The 15,359-nt window shown below is 37.4% G+C and overlaps 1 protein-coding gene across 1 annotated transcript in view; it reads right to left on the bottom strand.

Moving 5' to 3' along the window:
• Positions 1–10,159: 10,159 nt before the first annotated feature.
• Positions 10,160–15,359, bottom strand: part of BRWD3 (bromodomain and WD repeat domain containing 3) — a 144,418-nt gene continuing 139,218 nt past the window's right edge. The window contains exon 41 of the mRNA XM_081080783.1: positions 10,160–11,684. Within this exon, the coding sequence (XP_080936909.1) occupies positions 10,930–11,684 (755 nt within the window). The 3' untranslated portion in view covers positions 10,160–10,929. The remainder of the gene's footprint in view (positions 11,685–15,359) is intronic.

Raw genomic sequence — 15,359 nt, 5'->3', positions numbered from 1 at the left:
CAGGCCTCTAGTCCTATATAATAAAAGAGAAACATGTAAATTGACCATACCTCCACTATGCCTAACCAGCCAATCAGGAGTGAGTATGCAAATTAACCCAACAAAATGGACATTCTCGGGACCCAGGCCGCTCCTAGCCTGTAGGCCCACACATAGGCCCTGAATGGCCAGGGTCCCAGAACACCCCCGGCCACTCCGGGCCTCCAGGCGCAGGCGGCAAGCAGATGTTCCCACCCCGTGGCCGCTTGCACATGTGCTGGTGCCAAATGGTGGCCCGAGTCCACGCCTCCCAGCCTGGCGCCCACAATGCGGGGCTGCCCATCTGGAAGGTGTGCCCCCAACAGCAGCCACCATGCACGTGGCCCGGGGTCTCTGCGTGCCCCCCAGCCCAGCACCCACAATGCGCGGGGCTGGCTGCTGGACTCAGGGGCGTGTGGAGACCCGGTGGCCACCCTGCATGCAGCCCAGAGTCTCCACATGCTCCCCAGCCCTGGCGTCCACAACGCGGAGGGCTGGCTGCTGGCCTCAGGGGCGTGTCCCCCCCCAGTGGGGGGGGGGGGACACGCCCCTAGCCCAGTGGACACAAAACAGGGGTCCTCTGTGCATGAGCTGTAGAGGAAACACCTTTTACTTTTTTTACAATGTATTTTATTGATTTTTTTTACAGAGAAGAGGGGAGAGGGATAGACAATTAGAAACATCGATGAGAGAGAAACATCAGCTGCCTCCTGCACACTCCCCACTGGGGATGTGCCCTCAACCAAGGTACATGCTTTTAACAGGAATCAAACCTGGGACCCTTCAGTCTGCAGGCCAACGGTCTATCCACTGAGCCAAAACAGTTGCAGTGTAAACACCTTTTCCGACCACTCATTGGCTAAGCTCCCTGTATGCCACCACTTGCAGTGTTCTTGGTAACTTGGGTTATAAGAATCTAAGAAGGTGATCTAGAGTTTTCCACCACACTCCTGGAGGAAAAAACAAAGGTCCGCTGCTGGAGGGCTAAGAAATGTCATATCCTGCCCTACCTGGTTTGGCTCAGTGGATAGAGCCTTGTCCTGCCAACCGCAGGGTCTGGGTTTGATTATGATCAAGGGCATGTACCAGGGCCCAGGTCAGGGCTCATGCAGGAGGCAACCAATCAAAGTGTCCCTCTCACACTGATGTTTCTCTCTGTCTCTCCCTCTCTCTTCCACACTCTCTAAAAATCAATGGATACATATCCTCAGGTGAGGATTAAAAAAAAATAAAGAAAGAAATGTCATATCCTATGGAAGACACATCTTGAAAATGCCTAAAGAAAGTTGTCATTTTTTTGTGGTGAAGGGACTGGAGTCCGTGTTGATGAAAACACCTTGGCAGCTGTGGTGGCTAGCAGTGGCTGCAGCAACAGGGTGATGGGGCTGGTGCCTTCCCCTGATCAGCCCAGTCGCCTCCTGCAGAGGGAGGCCAGACAAGCCGTCAGTAGGATGCCCCCTAAGGGCTCCCAGTCTGTGAGAGGGGGCAGGCTGGGCTGAGGGACCCCCCTGTCCCAGTGCACAAATTTCGTGCACCGGGGCACTAGTAAAATATAAAAGCAAAGATGAGAAACCTAGAAGCAGCTATTTTGGATGAATCAAGGCATTCTCTTTACTAGCTGTGCGACCTGTGGCAAATAACTTGATTTCATTGAAACTCATTTTTCTGAGATGAAAATTAAACTTACTGATAGTATCATTCTGGTGGTTGCAAGTATGCGGGGTTTGAGTAAGCCTATAAACTGTAAAGCTCTTCTTTAAAATTACAGTGCTTGTCATATAGAAGAAACTTAAAAATGGCGAACCTTTTGAGCTCGGCGTGTCAGCATTTTGAAAAACCCTAACTTAACTCTGGTGCCGTGTCACATATAGAAATTTTTTGATATTTGCAACCATAGTAAAACAAAGATTTATATTTTTGATATTTATTTTATATATTTAAATGCCATTTAACAAAGAAAAATCAACCAAAAAAATGAGTTCGCGTGTCACCTCTGACATGCGTGTCATAGGTTTGCCATCACTGGACTAGACAAAATGAACATTTTTTTAAATATAAAAGGCTTGCTCTAATTTATAAATTAAAATTTAACAAATGGGAGCAATTCAGAACCACCAGCAATTCATTATTAACATTTTAGATGAACACTATCCAAACATAACAAAATATCCCCCTAAAAATGACCTACTTTCCAATTTGGGCTTCAATTTCATTTTAACATGATATCCTAAATTAAAAAAAAAATAAAACAAATACCTTAAGAGTTTTACTGGTGATGGAAGAAGACTTGACTTGGGGTAATAAACACACAGTACAATATACAGATGATGTATTTTAGTTAACCAATGTCATCCCAATACATTAGATTTAAAAAGATAGTTTTAGTGCCTTAAATTACTTGATTACACAATATTCCTAATATAAATTGACATACTGCTATACAAACTCTATTTAGAATTGTAACATGACAACAATTAGGTTTTGCTTAATTCTTTCACCTTTATCACCCCAATAAATTCAATAAAATTTTTTTTTAAAGTAACCCTGGCTGATGTGGCTCTGTTGGTTGGGTATCATCCTGTGCACTGAGTGGTTGCTGATTTTAATTACCAGTAGGGTGTATGCAAGAGGCAAACTGTTTCTCTCCTTTTTGCTCTCTAAAAAAAAAAATCAGTAAAAATATTTTTAAAAATGTTAAACACAGAAACATCCCTAAAATTAATAAATTCCACATAATATTAGTAACCTAAATAAAAGAATTTCAATTGTTTTGATTTCTTAAAATATTACTATAAAACATTCTCTGAAGAGAATCATAAAGATGAGCGGGCAAGCTGACAATTAAAAATTTATAAATTAGCCCAACCAGTGTGGTCGGCAGTTGAGCATAGACTCATGCATCAAGAGGTTGCTGGTTCGATTCCTGGTCAGGGCACATGCCTGGGTTGCAGGATCCATCCCCAGTAGGGGCTGTGCAGGAGGCAGCCAATCGGTGTTTCTCTCTCATCCATGCTTTTCTCTCCCTCTCCCTTCCTCTCTTTCTAAAATCAATTTTTAAAAAATTTACAAAATAATGAAAGGGTATTAGCTTCAAAAAGTTGCTTTTTAAAAATCTCCAATATCAAATTTAACTGTTAATAATTAATAATTAGTTAAAATTATCTATTAAATATTTGTAATCTGCTGTCTAGAGGTAATTTTACTAAGGGAATTGCCACAGCTGGCAAAGGAAAACATACTAAAGTTACAAAGAAAGAAAAGAAAAAACAAGTTTCCTTAAAATTTTGGGAAAACATTAACATCATAAAAAGTTCATTTTATTTAATATTATATTTGGTTTGCCAGTAACATGTAACATAAAAAATCCTTTAAGTATTTATATAAAGGGCCTAAGATAGCAACTGTAAGTTTATGGTCTTAAATATCCCAAGAAAACCAACTCAAAGGCTCAATATACTGGTTTCAATTTATTTTGTGCATGTTTTGAAAGTAGCTGTAAATTGTCAGGGATGTGTAATTGACAGAGTATTTCTTCTTGCTCTTCTCAGCTAGGAAAAAAAAAAGACTCTTCTGAACACTGCTTTAATATCTGTTACAAAATTTATTTACTTATTCTATTCAAAAATCTTAGCAAATGAAGTCAGAAAACATCAAAGCCTGCCAAGAAAGAATTTTCTTTTTAATATATTTTATTGATTTTTTACAGAGAGGAAGGGAGAGGGATAGAGAGTTAGAAACATTGATGAGAGAGAAACATTGATCAGCTGCCTCCTGCACATCTCCCACTGGGGATGTGCCCGCAACCCAGGTACATGCCCTCGACCAGAATCGAACCTGGGACCTTTCAGTCCCCAGGCCGATGCTCTATCCACTGAGCCAAACCGGTTTCGGCGAAGAAAGAATTTGAATGTACATTTTTATATCTTTAAAGAGGGCTATGTTTAATCAATCATACAACTAAATGCACATACCAAACAACAGATCCCCACTTCAACTGCCAAATATTGTGAAAATTTGGGCTACTTTCACTGCCAGAGGATACGTCAGAAAACAAAGGTAATATTTTTTTCTAAATGCCTCATTTTTTTGGTCCTAAATATACAAAACAGACAATGTATACATAAAACATGCAGTCCAATCTTTGGCCAACTTACTTACCTTCAACTGAGTGAAGTTCTTGCCATTGGGAAGAAAATTCTGCGTAATTTACAGGTGCATAAAATAGGATGAATGTTCCTATTAGGGCTTTCAGTTACCTCCCATCTTACTTCTTCCCCTCCTCACTTACATTGACTTAAAGGAACATTTGTAATATAGCTAAGCCTCTGTGGGCAATCTATATATATAAAAGCCTAAGTGACTGTCCGACTGGTAGCTATGATGCGCACTGACCACCAGGGGACAGATGCTCAACACAGGAGCTGCTGAGCTGTGACGACTTGGTAGCTGCGTTTCTTGGGTGAAGCACTTGGACCCAGAGAGGAGGGAGCCAGATTCCGGGGGGGCGCCACCTGAGAACTGCCCTCTCACAATCTGGGACCCCTCAGGGGATGTCAGAGATTCCTGCAGGCCAGGCCAAGGGACCACACCAGCGCACAAATCCGTGCACCGGGCCTCTAACCCCGTGGTCGGCAAACTGCGGCTCGCAAGCTGCATGCAGCTCTTTGGCCCCTTGAGTGTGGCTCTTCCTAAGCCTTAGGAGTACCCTAATTAAGTTAATAACAATGTACCTACCTATATAGTTTAAGTTTAAAAAATTTGGCTCTCAAAAGAAATTTCAATCGTTGTACTGTTGATATTTGGCTCTGTTGACTAATGAGTTTGCTGACCACTGTTCTAACCCATTGGCTCCCCACTTTGGGTCTGGCTCCCCACCGGGCCTCTAAGCCCATTGCAGAGGTCATGGGTCTGGCCTTTACAGAAACTTTTTGACTCAATTAGCTAAATGATGAGACGTGCAGGACCTACTGGCTGCAGCCAGACATCTATCACCTGCACCATCCGCTTAATATCAATTTCCAGTGGAGGCAGTGAATTTTCCCACTACCACTCTCGGTGCAGCTTCCCTCCTTCTGGGCAGGACAGTAGCACCAGCAGGCAACCTCCGGTTAGGGAAGGAGGTGAAGGAGGAGGTTCCCACCACCACAGGACTCCACCTGGACAGAAGGGCCTGGGCCAGAGCCTGACATTAAGCAGGGTCCTGCCCTAGGCCGACTAGATTCCAGGCTAAGTAAATCCTGTTTGCTAAATAATTGCATTTTGCAGCTAAATTCCCACAAGTCAGTTACCGCCAAACTTCGGGTAAAGTGAGATGAAAGAAGCAAGACAGATACAGAAAGAAAGTGACATAATATTGGGAGAAGAGAGGAGGGAGCCCGATTCTGGAGTGCATCACCCAAGAACCGCCCTCTCACAGTCCGGGACCCCTCGGGGGATGTCGGAGAGCTGGTTTTGGCCTGATCCCCACAGGCCAGGCCAAGGGACCTGTGCACCGGGCCTCTAGTTATACTATAATTAAAAATGTGAGGGTTACATAGCTCAGTTGTTAAAACTTATAAGCTATAAAGACATTATAAATCTATTCATTTCAAAAAGCTCTACAAATCAAAATGTTGATTCAAGCTTTAATGCAGCAAGCAACCTACATTTAAAAAATGTTAATATATTTATTACCTAAAAGTGATCCAGAATATCTGTAATGACAAAAGCAAAAAAAAGACTAATTTTTCTTTGATAGTAGAAAGTACCTAGGTCCTCAGATGAAAAACAATAAAATACTAAATGACAAAGAAACAAGAATGGACCCAAGAGCTACATGTTATAAACTCTGAAGCTGGATAATGAAAAGGTAACTCCATATTTCTTTCTTCTTGTTAATTTATCTCTGGTACCTAAGGCACAAAGCAGCAAGACTGCAACTGATTCCAAACAACTTGGAATTTTATTGTAAACATCCCATAAAGAATGGCAACAAATTAGTTCAGTATTTTTTGTCTTTGAAGATAATTGCTTATAATGACTTACAACTGCCAAACAAAACATCTCTTATAAACCAAGCCAGGCTAGTTTACCTTTCTTTACTGAATTTCAGTTTAATGGACATTTTGCCCACATACAACATCACAGCAACTATTAACTGAATGATTTTCCATCTTAAAACTTATGTATACTAAGAACAAACATAAGGTACAGCTTTGTTAATACTTTGTAAAGGATTACAAAAGACAAGGATGATAAGTTACAGGACAAAGAAATAAATTACTGATTGCCATCACCACAGTATTGTTTAAAGAACTAACATTTATAGTACTGCCTAATGTGTATCTGGTGACATATGTAAAAAACACATTTCCCAACTGGGTTTCTAAATATTTTTTGTATGTGAACTTAAAAGTCAATTACCAATGGTGACTTTAATATGTATCAATAGTTTTATTTTTTTAGAAAATACTTGTCATGCTTTTATATGTCAAAGTCTGATATTCTAGACTTAATTAAGATAGGAATAATAAATGGGTATACATATAAATAAACAAACACACCTTAAGTCTAAACTGCAGGGCCTTTCTACTGTACTTTTCCCACCATGAATCATAAATTACCAGTCTTTTTGAAGTGTGCTAAATTAGGTAAAATCATTGCAGAAAGAGAAATGAGGATAAAAGTAAGCAAGAGAGGAATGGTGAAAAAGGAAATAATCACGGGTAAGGCTACAAGAAATTGAGGGCAATTCACATTCCACAAAATATAGCACATTGAAAAAAAATTAAAATTTGTATTAGAATTTAATCAGAACTTGGTAAACTTGGTAATTAAAATTTGGTTAAAGAAACTTCACTAAGAGGTGAAAAGCAAAGAAGCATGAAAATACTTTCATACTAATTTTTAAAACAAGCCTTAAAAGTGATCTTAGAATATTCTATTTTCAACAGAACATTCACATGTACCACAAAAATGTTGGGGATGGGGACAACATTTAAAACAATGAACTTTAAAATGTCAAAAGTTTCGTTTCTTTCCCCAGAACTAAAAGGCTGGACATCAAAATATACTAAAAGTTACACAGGATTTAAGTCTCCTTTTGGTGAATGTGAAAATTCGAACTTTAAAGATAAGTACCAGTTGGTAAATGTGCATAAAATAATTTCCAAGATATATGTGTGTTTTATATAAGATGTTTAATTTATCACTACCACAAACATACAAATTTTGAAAAATGCTCAAAAAAGTTTTTATCAGAAAGTGAGAAGTGGCATTCACATCTTTCTCTTTAAATCACTGTTATTGTCTGATGACAACCTATAGGATTACAAAAAAAAAAAAAATACAGCAAAAAAGATTAATCACTCAAATTTATTTCAAATTATTGGGAAGCTGAGTTAACTATCTGAGCACACAGTTGTACGAATGAGATTTCTGAATTTCACTATGGGAGAAACAATGTGCTATATGGAATAATTCTAGTACAAGCCTGATCTCTGGTAAGGGAAACCAACAAACAAGAAACAAATGAAAGAAGGGCAAATTAAAAGAAAATATAGGACAGGTGTATAGAACAAAACCTAGATTGTTTATCTAGAAGGTATAACAAAATGAATGATCAAGTAGTACACACACACATTCACACACACACACACACACACACACACACACGCTAAGCGCTTTACAACAGGCAAAGAATTGGTAGACAGTGATATTATTTTTTATGTCTGAGATAAAGTGTGCCAAGTTGGACACAATCTACATACATACATGGGTGTATGCGCGCGCACGTGCACACATACACACACACACACACACACACACGGACAAATTTAGTCACTAGGCTAACAGGCTAGTGAATGTTTTAGAGAGCATCCGAATCTGGAAGAGATACACACAGCAAGCCACAGAAAACACACACAATTCTGTTTTCATAAACATATACCATGCTAAGATCTTAAAGCTGGGAATTAATGTTATTAGCATTCATGAGAAATATTACAGGTCGCTGACTACTAATACCTAGCATAAGATTAGGCTTATACATCTGTATGCTCTCATGAACCTAAATATAACAGTGGTTTTTTTCTTAGCAATGCATTTAAGATTTAGACTTTTCTTCAACCTTCTTAGCTCATTTCCTACTTGCTTTGCTATGACTGAACCCAGATCTTATTTAGGTTAAAGGGCCTCTAAAAAATTAAAGCGATAATATAGTCAATGTGATATAAATTACATCACATTCACAGGAGGCAGTGCTACAAAATAAGCGAAGTATAAATTGGGGGAAAGTCCAGATATAAAAGTAAAAATACATCTTCCAAACTTTTATTTTCACAATTATTAAAATAATTTGCATGCAAACAGAAATGATCTGTTTGTTTTATAATAAATGATAACTATGCTCATCTAAAACACCCTGGTGTCTAACTCTTTAAATCTTAATAACTGAAACCAACATTACAGCAAAATGCTGTCACTAGTATTTTCACAGTATTTCACTACATATAAAATATGCTTAAAATGTCTTTAGCCTTGTTATTCTAAGTATCTAAACCTAGAAAATCTTGACATTTCGGGGATTAATGTGGCATTTTTATTTTTCAAAATAAATTATAAATAAAGCTTCAGACAGCTAAAATCACATAGATGGCATTCTTCTACATTTCAAGAGGTTAGGTCTTCATAGAAGAATGTCAACAAAGGGTTTCACACTAAAACGATACACATGATACTCATTTGGGTACATCCATGAATTTAAGTAACTGTTACTTTGATTAGGGTAGGCCAAAGTACTATTGATTCCAGGAAAACACAGGCACAAATTTAGCCTAAATGCCCAAGAGATGAAAAACTAAAAAAAAAACAAAACCAAAAAAACATATCTTAGCAAAAATCAAATGGAGAGTTTCAAATATGAACATTTTTAAATCTATACTATGGTTAAAAGTAGCAGTTGATTTACAACCAGAAGTAGTTTTGGTTTAGTGAAAAAATGACTAAAAAAAAAATAAGCTTGATCTACTCTCCAGTAACAGAATTTAGTGCCATTAACAATTCACAAGAATACTTTCTTAAAGCCTGAACAATTCTACTGCAAGTGAAAATTGCTTAAAGATGTTAGTCCAAGAATAACCCCCACCTGACCCAACCAAAAAAGCAAAGTTATGTGTGTACTCCTTCCTCTGCACTTAAGGATTTTTCAAATGCATGAAATGATTGAAAGCATGAAACAAACACATTAGCTTAAATATCCTGGGATTACTAGGCGTACATTAAAAAGTTTCTTTTATCCCACAGATCTGTTCTAAGTGCAATAAATCTGCTGTTACAAAAAAAAAGATCAATATATTCCCTTCCACCTCAAAAATCTAAGTATCTAACAAATTTGCAAACTCTCGAATTTACGGAATAAAAATGACCTTGGAACTCAAGCTCACTTATGGAACTATGTGCACTCTACTGCTGTAAACAAGACCATAAGGGTTGAAAAATTTTTTTCACCTCTAAAATAATAACTCAGAATATCAGTATGCAGTGCAATGAGGTTCTTTTCTGAAAGATTATAACAAAAGAACCTTTTGGAATGGTATGAGCAGAACCTATGTATATTGATTCAAAATATTAGTTAGCCGAAACATTCCAACTCAAACTAGGTGTTTTGTTATATTTTGAAATTCAAATGAAAACCATTCTCTCACAGCTGTTAAATAGTAAGTGGCAGCAGGAATATATATATATATATATATATATATATATATATATATATATATATGTATGCAGTCACCCAAGTCTACTTACATAAATATGTTCTAAGAAAAGTCTAATATAGAGTATACTATACTTATACAAGTTTGCTAATTACAACCATTAATTTGAGAGCTAATATGATTAACAACCTCTCAGCTTATAACTTATGAATATTTATTTTCACCAAGCTTGTTCTGTTTCTCCTTAGTCAATGAATAACTGTATCTATTTTCCTTAATGCTTCCAGTAGTTGTAGTTAAGAGGTAGCTGAGCTACTATTCAAAGAAGTTATTTTTTTGTGGATGAGGATTGTTCAAATGTTTAAGGTATCCTTGAAGCTACACAAGTTCTATTAATGCAACAAAATATAATAGGAAAAAGAAAATGGATGCAAGAAACTTTTGCATTTGGCACCTTGTCTAGATTGATACCTCAAGTATTCTTTTTTAATAAAGTTAATGCACACATCAGAACACACCACAAAGATTTGCTACGTATTTACAAGGCACCAACCCTTTCTCACCTTTAACATGAATTAAGCAAATCAATGAAAAGCATATCAAGATCCCCCCACCCCCCCCCCCAAAAAAAAACTGTAGTATAAATATATACTTCAGTTCAGTACAATTATTGAAAGTTTGGCCTGGGAAGAGTAAAATAATCCAGATCGTTCTTACAATATAGAAACTGTAAACATTTAATAGCTGCCTTTAGGATTGGTGTATTGTGCAAAAGTTATTATTACTGGGTACAGGAATCAAAATGGCAAAAACAAACTATATAAAACTCTGTAAGAAGCTGCTATACTTCTGTGATACAAAAGCAAAAGAGGGATAGTCTACTGAGATAAAAATGTCATGCTACTCTTAAGAAGCTGAATGCTCCTTTAATGTAGTAAATCTGTAGTGTGTTTGTGGTGTGTGTGTGTGTGTGTGTGTGTGTGTATGTGTGTGTGTGCACAGAATTTTTTAAAATTTAAGGCCTAATGAATAAGGCTTGTTTGAACAAATGAAGTGTGGAGATCAAAAGTCTTGAAACAAATGTGTACTGGCATAATGGAAAAGCACCAATGTGAAAGGAAGCGTAAGTCCCCACACAACTTGCTTTGTAGATATCCTGGTAAATTCCCTGCAGTAGAAGGCCATTGAATTTTTTAAATTATTCTAAATTTCTTAACTGTTAATAATTCCATCCCATGAGATGGCTAACCCTGGCTTTTTCTGTCATTTTACGCACTCTGCCTGATCTGGATGTACCAAGATTCAGAGGATCTTCAGTGGACACAAAATTGTCATTATCAGAATCATCATTATATAAAACAGTCCTCCTGCCTTGGTTTCTTGTTTTAATTCGTGGCAGTCTACTGAAACGTCCTGAAAACATGGTATCAAATTCATCATCAGCAATACGTGCACGTTTGGCTCTGGTGGCTCCTCTAGAAGCACCTCTTCCTCCTCTCCCTCTCCCTCTCCCTCTGGTACTACCTCCACCTCTACCTCGACCCCCTCGTCCCCTGCCTCCTCTTCCTCTGCCTCCTCTACTCCATCTCCCCCATCTCCCCCATCTGCCCCTTCCTCCTGTGCCTCTTGTTTTCCAGTTTCTTTTTCCATTGGCATATTGCTTTCTGAGTTTTCTTTTAGGCCTGGTTTGTACAAACTTGCTATAGTCATGGTCTCCATCTACATAATCTTGATCTGTTCTGGAAGTTGATTCAGAATCAGAATCAGAACCGCAGGTACTTTCAGAACTTAAACTGGATCCTAACTCTCCACTCTCTGAGGAGGATAAATGTGATTTCTCTTTTGATTCTTTCTTCTCTTTGTCTTCTCTTCCCATGCTTTCATCTTCTTCCGATGCACTAAGCAGTTTTCTCTTGATTCCTGTCCGGGGCTCTCTGCCATCACCATTTGTAACGGGTCCATCAAGGGAGTGATCTAAATCAAGATGATTATTTAAAGTTAAGCTTTGACATTGGTAAGATGGTTATTTAGGTTCAAAAGTAAAATAAGCAATCTATAAAAAATATTTATACCAAAAGATAGATGAGGTAAAAGCATAGAGAGTGTTGCAGTATGAATTTAAATCTGTTAGAAATGAAGAAGATAATAAAGTTCTGATTTTGTCTGATTGCTTTTTTGAAGGGGGGATGTGGAAGGATGATGGCTGGTCAGGTAGCTAGGCAGAAATTTTAAGGGCTTGAACTCTAAAAAGAATTTTCTGGAAACATGTATCAGAATAATTTCATTCATTCACTGAATAAATATTTACTGATTATCTACTATGGCCTAGGCATTGCTTGGAGCTTGAAATGTGTCAATTATGAGACAAAGTCCTTGCTCTTTTAATTTATATTTTAGTAGGTCAAACTTGCTAGACAATGAAATGAACAATTACAAAACAAAATTTTAATAATACGTTATAAATAAAAGAAGATAAAAATAGACTGTGAATGTGATGTTTGAGGGATATTTTATACAGGAAAGACTTTTCTGGAGAGGTAGTATCTAAGAAGAGAACTGAATGAAGTTAGATCTGGGGAAAGAACATTCCATCAGAGGATATAGAAACTCAGTATAACTAGAGTGGAAGAGAAAAAAAAAGAAAAGAGTAGTAGGGGATGACCATCAGTGAAGAGTTTTATAGTTGAAGAATGATGGGATCTGACTTATATTTTTAAAAGAGTGCTGTGGGCCCTGGCCAGTGTGACTCACTTGGTTGGAGCATCATCGTGTACACCAAAAGGTGGCGAGTTTGATTCCTGGTTAGGCACATACCCAGGTTGTGGGTTCGTTTCCCCGTCAGGGTGCGTGCAGGAGGCAACCAATATCTCTCTCTCCTCTCTCTCTTTCACTCTCTCTAAAATCAATAAAAAGATATCCTCAGATGAGGATTTAAAAACATACATAAATAAAAGAGTGCTATGGTTGCTGTATAGAGAATGGATTATAGAAGGGGATGATTGGAAGCAGAAATCAGCTGGAGTCCATTACAATAGTGAAGGTAACACATGATGCGGGATGTAAAAATAGAGGTGTTGAAAAATGACTGGATTTGGAATATTTCCTTCCACCAGAACAAACCTTTATTTTTAAATTTCCAACTGAGGACAATAGCTGATGGGTTGGATGTCAGGTGTTATGCAAAGAATGAAGGTCAACTACTAGGTTTTATAGCCTGCAACTGGGTGAATGTTAGAGATGTTTTGCTAAGTTAGGGAACACTAAAGGAGGAATAGGTTTAGGCAAACTAGTGAAGAAATAAAGATTCCGGATTTAAATACTACCAGAGGCACAAGTAAATACATTTTTTTTAAAAGAGAAAAAAGCAGGTGGATATACCAGTCTAGAGGCTCAGGGGAGGCTCAGAGCAAGAAATATAATTTTGGGAATTTTCAGTAACGATGACATTTACTGTCAAGAGAACTGAGAGCTCATTAAGAAAGCAAGTAAAGCAAGATGGTGGAAGATTAAGACTTGGGATATTTCAACATTTAAAGAATAGGCAAAGATAACTGGGAAGAATAACCAGTAAAGTAGGAAGAAAACAGAAGAGTATACTGGAAACAGTGGAAAAAGAAAAGCCTGGAGTTGAATGGCAATCAAAGATACAAGATTAATCTAATAGTCTTGGGGTTATAGACTAAATTACATTACCCTCCAAATTACATATATTGAAGCCCTAACCCCCAATGTGACTTTATTTGGAGATAGGGTCTTTAAGGAAGTTTTAATTAAAGTGAAATAACAAAAGTGGACCCTAATGAATTACGACTAGTGTCCTTATAAAAAGAACAGACACAAATGTTCCTTCTTTCTCCCCCTGTCTGTGGATGCACAGAGAAAAAGCCACATAAGGACACAGCAAGAAGGTGGCCATCAGCAAGCCAGGAAGAGACCCCATACCAGACACCAACCCTGCTGGCACCTTGACCTTGAACTTTGAGGCCTCAGAACAGTGAGAAAATAAATGTCTCTTTTAAGTATTTGAAAAGGTACTTAACATCACTGGTTGTCAGGAAAATGCAAATCAAAACCATTAATGAGATATCACCTCACATCTGTTACTGTGGCTAGTGTCAAAAAAATGAAAGATAACAAGTGTTGGCAAGGATGTAGCAACAAGAGAACTCTTGCACATATTTGATGAGAATGTAAATTAGTATAGCCACTATGAAAATCAGTATGGAGGTCCCTCAAAAAATTAAGAGCACTACCATATAACCCAGAAATTCCACTTCTGTTTATGTATCAAAAGGAATTTAAATCAGGATCTTGAAGGAATCTGTACCCCCTTATTCATTATAGCCAAGCTATGGAAATTATATATATAATGAGTTATTCAGCCTTAAAAAAAGAAGAAAATCTTGGCATTTGTGACAAGGATGAAGTTGGAAGACATTATGTTAACTAAGCAAAATAAGCAAGACACAGAGAAAGAACTATTGTATGATGTCATATGGTAATCTAAAATACAGTCATGCAGTGTATAACAATGTTTTGATCAATGACAGACAGCATATATGATGGTGGTGTTCCCATAAGATTGTAATGGAGCTGAAAAATTGTTATCTATTGCTTACTGATGCCATAGCCATGGTAATGACATCATGCAACACGTTTGTGGTTATGCTGGTGTAAAGAAACCTACTGCACTGCCAGTCATAGCAAAGTATATAATTATGTACAGTACATAATACTTGATAATGATAATAAATGACTATGTTACTGGTTTATGTATTTACTATACTATGCTTTTTAATTGTTATTTTATAGTGTACTCTTTTTACTTATAAAGTTTGCTGTAAAGCATATGTCATATTAACCCAGCAATAAGCAGCCTCATGTTCACTGTGTCTCTAGATTGCATCATTATCTTGTGTTTGATTTAATCTGTGTTGTTTTATACAGTAGCATGCTGTACAGGCTTGTAGCCTATGCCATATAGCCTAGATGTGTAGTAGGCTATACTATCTAGGTTTGTAAACTTTATGAGGTCCACATGACAAGATCAGCTAAAGATGTGTTCTCATAACATATCCCTGCAGTTAAGTTCATAGAAGCTGAAAGCAAGATGGTAGTTGCCACGGGCTGGGAGAGGGGAAATGGGGAGGTGCTGGTCAAAGGGAACTAATATTCAGTTACTGAGGATGAATAAGTTCTAGATATCTAATGTACAGTATTGTGACAATAATGAACAATACTGTACTGCATATTTGAAATCTTCTAGGAGGATAGATCTTAAATTTTCTCAACAAACAGACACAATAATCATGTAGAGGTGAGATGTTAATTAGTTTGATTGTGGTGACCATTTCACAGTGTATGTGGATATTGAAACATCAAGTTGTACACTTTAAATATGTGCATTTTTTATGTCAATGATATCTCAATGAAGCAGCTAAAAATAACTGTTGTTTAAGCCATCTAGTCTGCGGTGTCTTGTGTGACAACCCAAGCTGACTAAAATACTAGCTGATAGCAACAGAAACTGAAGATAAGAGATTTAAGTGGTATTAAAGAGTTATAGAATTCACAAAACTTAGCAACTAACTGGATATGAGGAGTAAAAGGAGAGTCAAAGTAAACTGTAAAATTTTAAACTGGATGACT

This window comes from Myotis nattereri (assembly GCF_964212035.1).
Source record: "Myotis nattereri genome assembly, chromosome: X".
NCBI lineage: Eukaryota > Metazoa > Chordata > Mammalia > Chiroptera > Vespertilionidae > Myotis > Myotis nattereri.
This window is presented reverse-complemented; position numbering and strand designations above follow the sequence as displayed.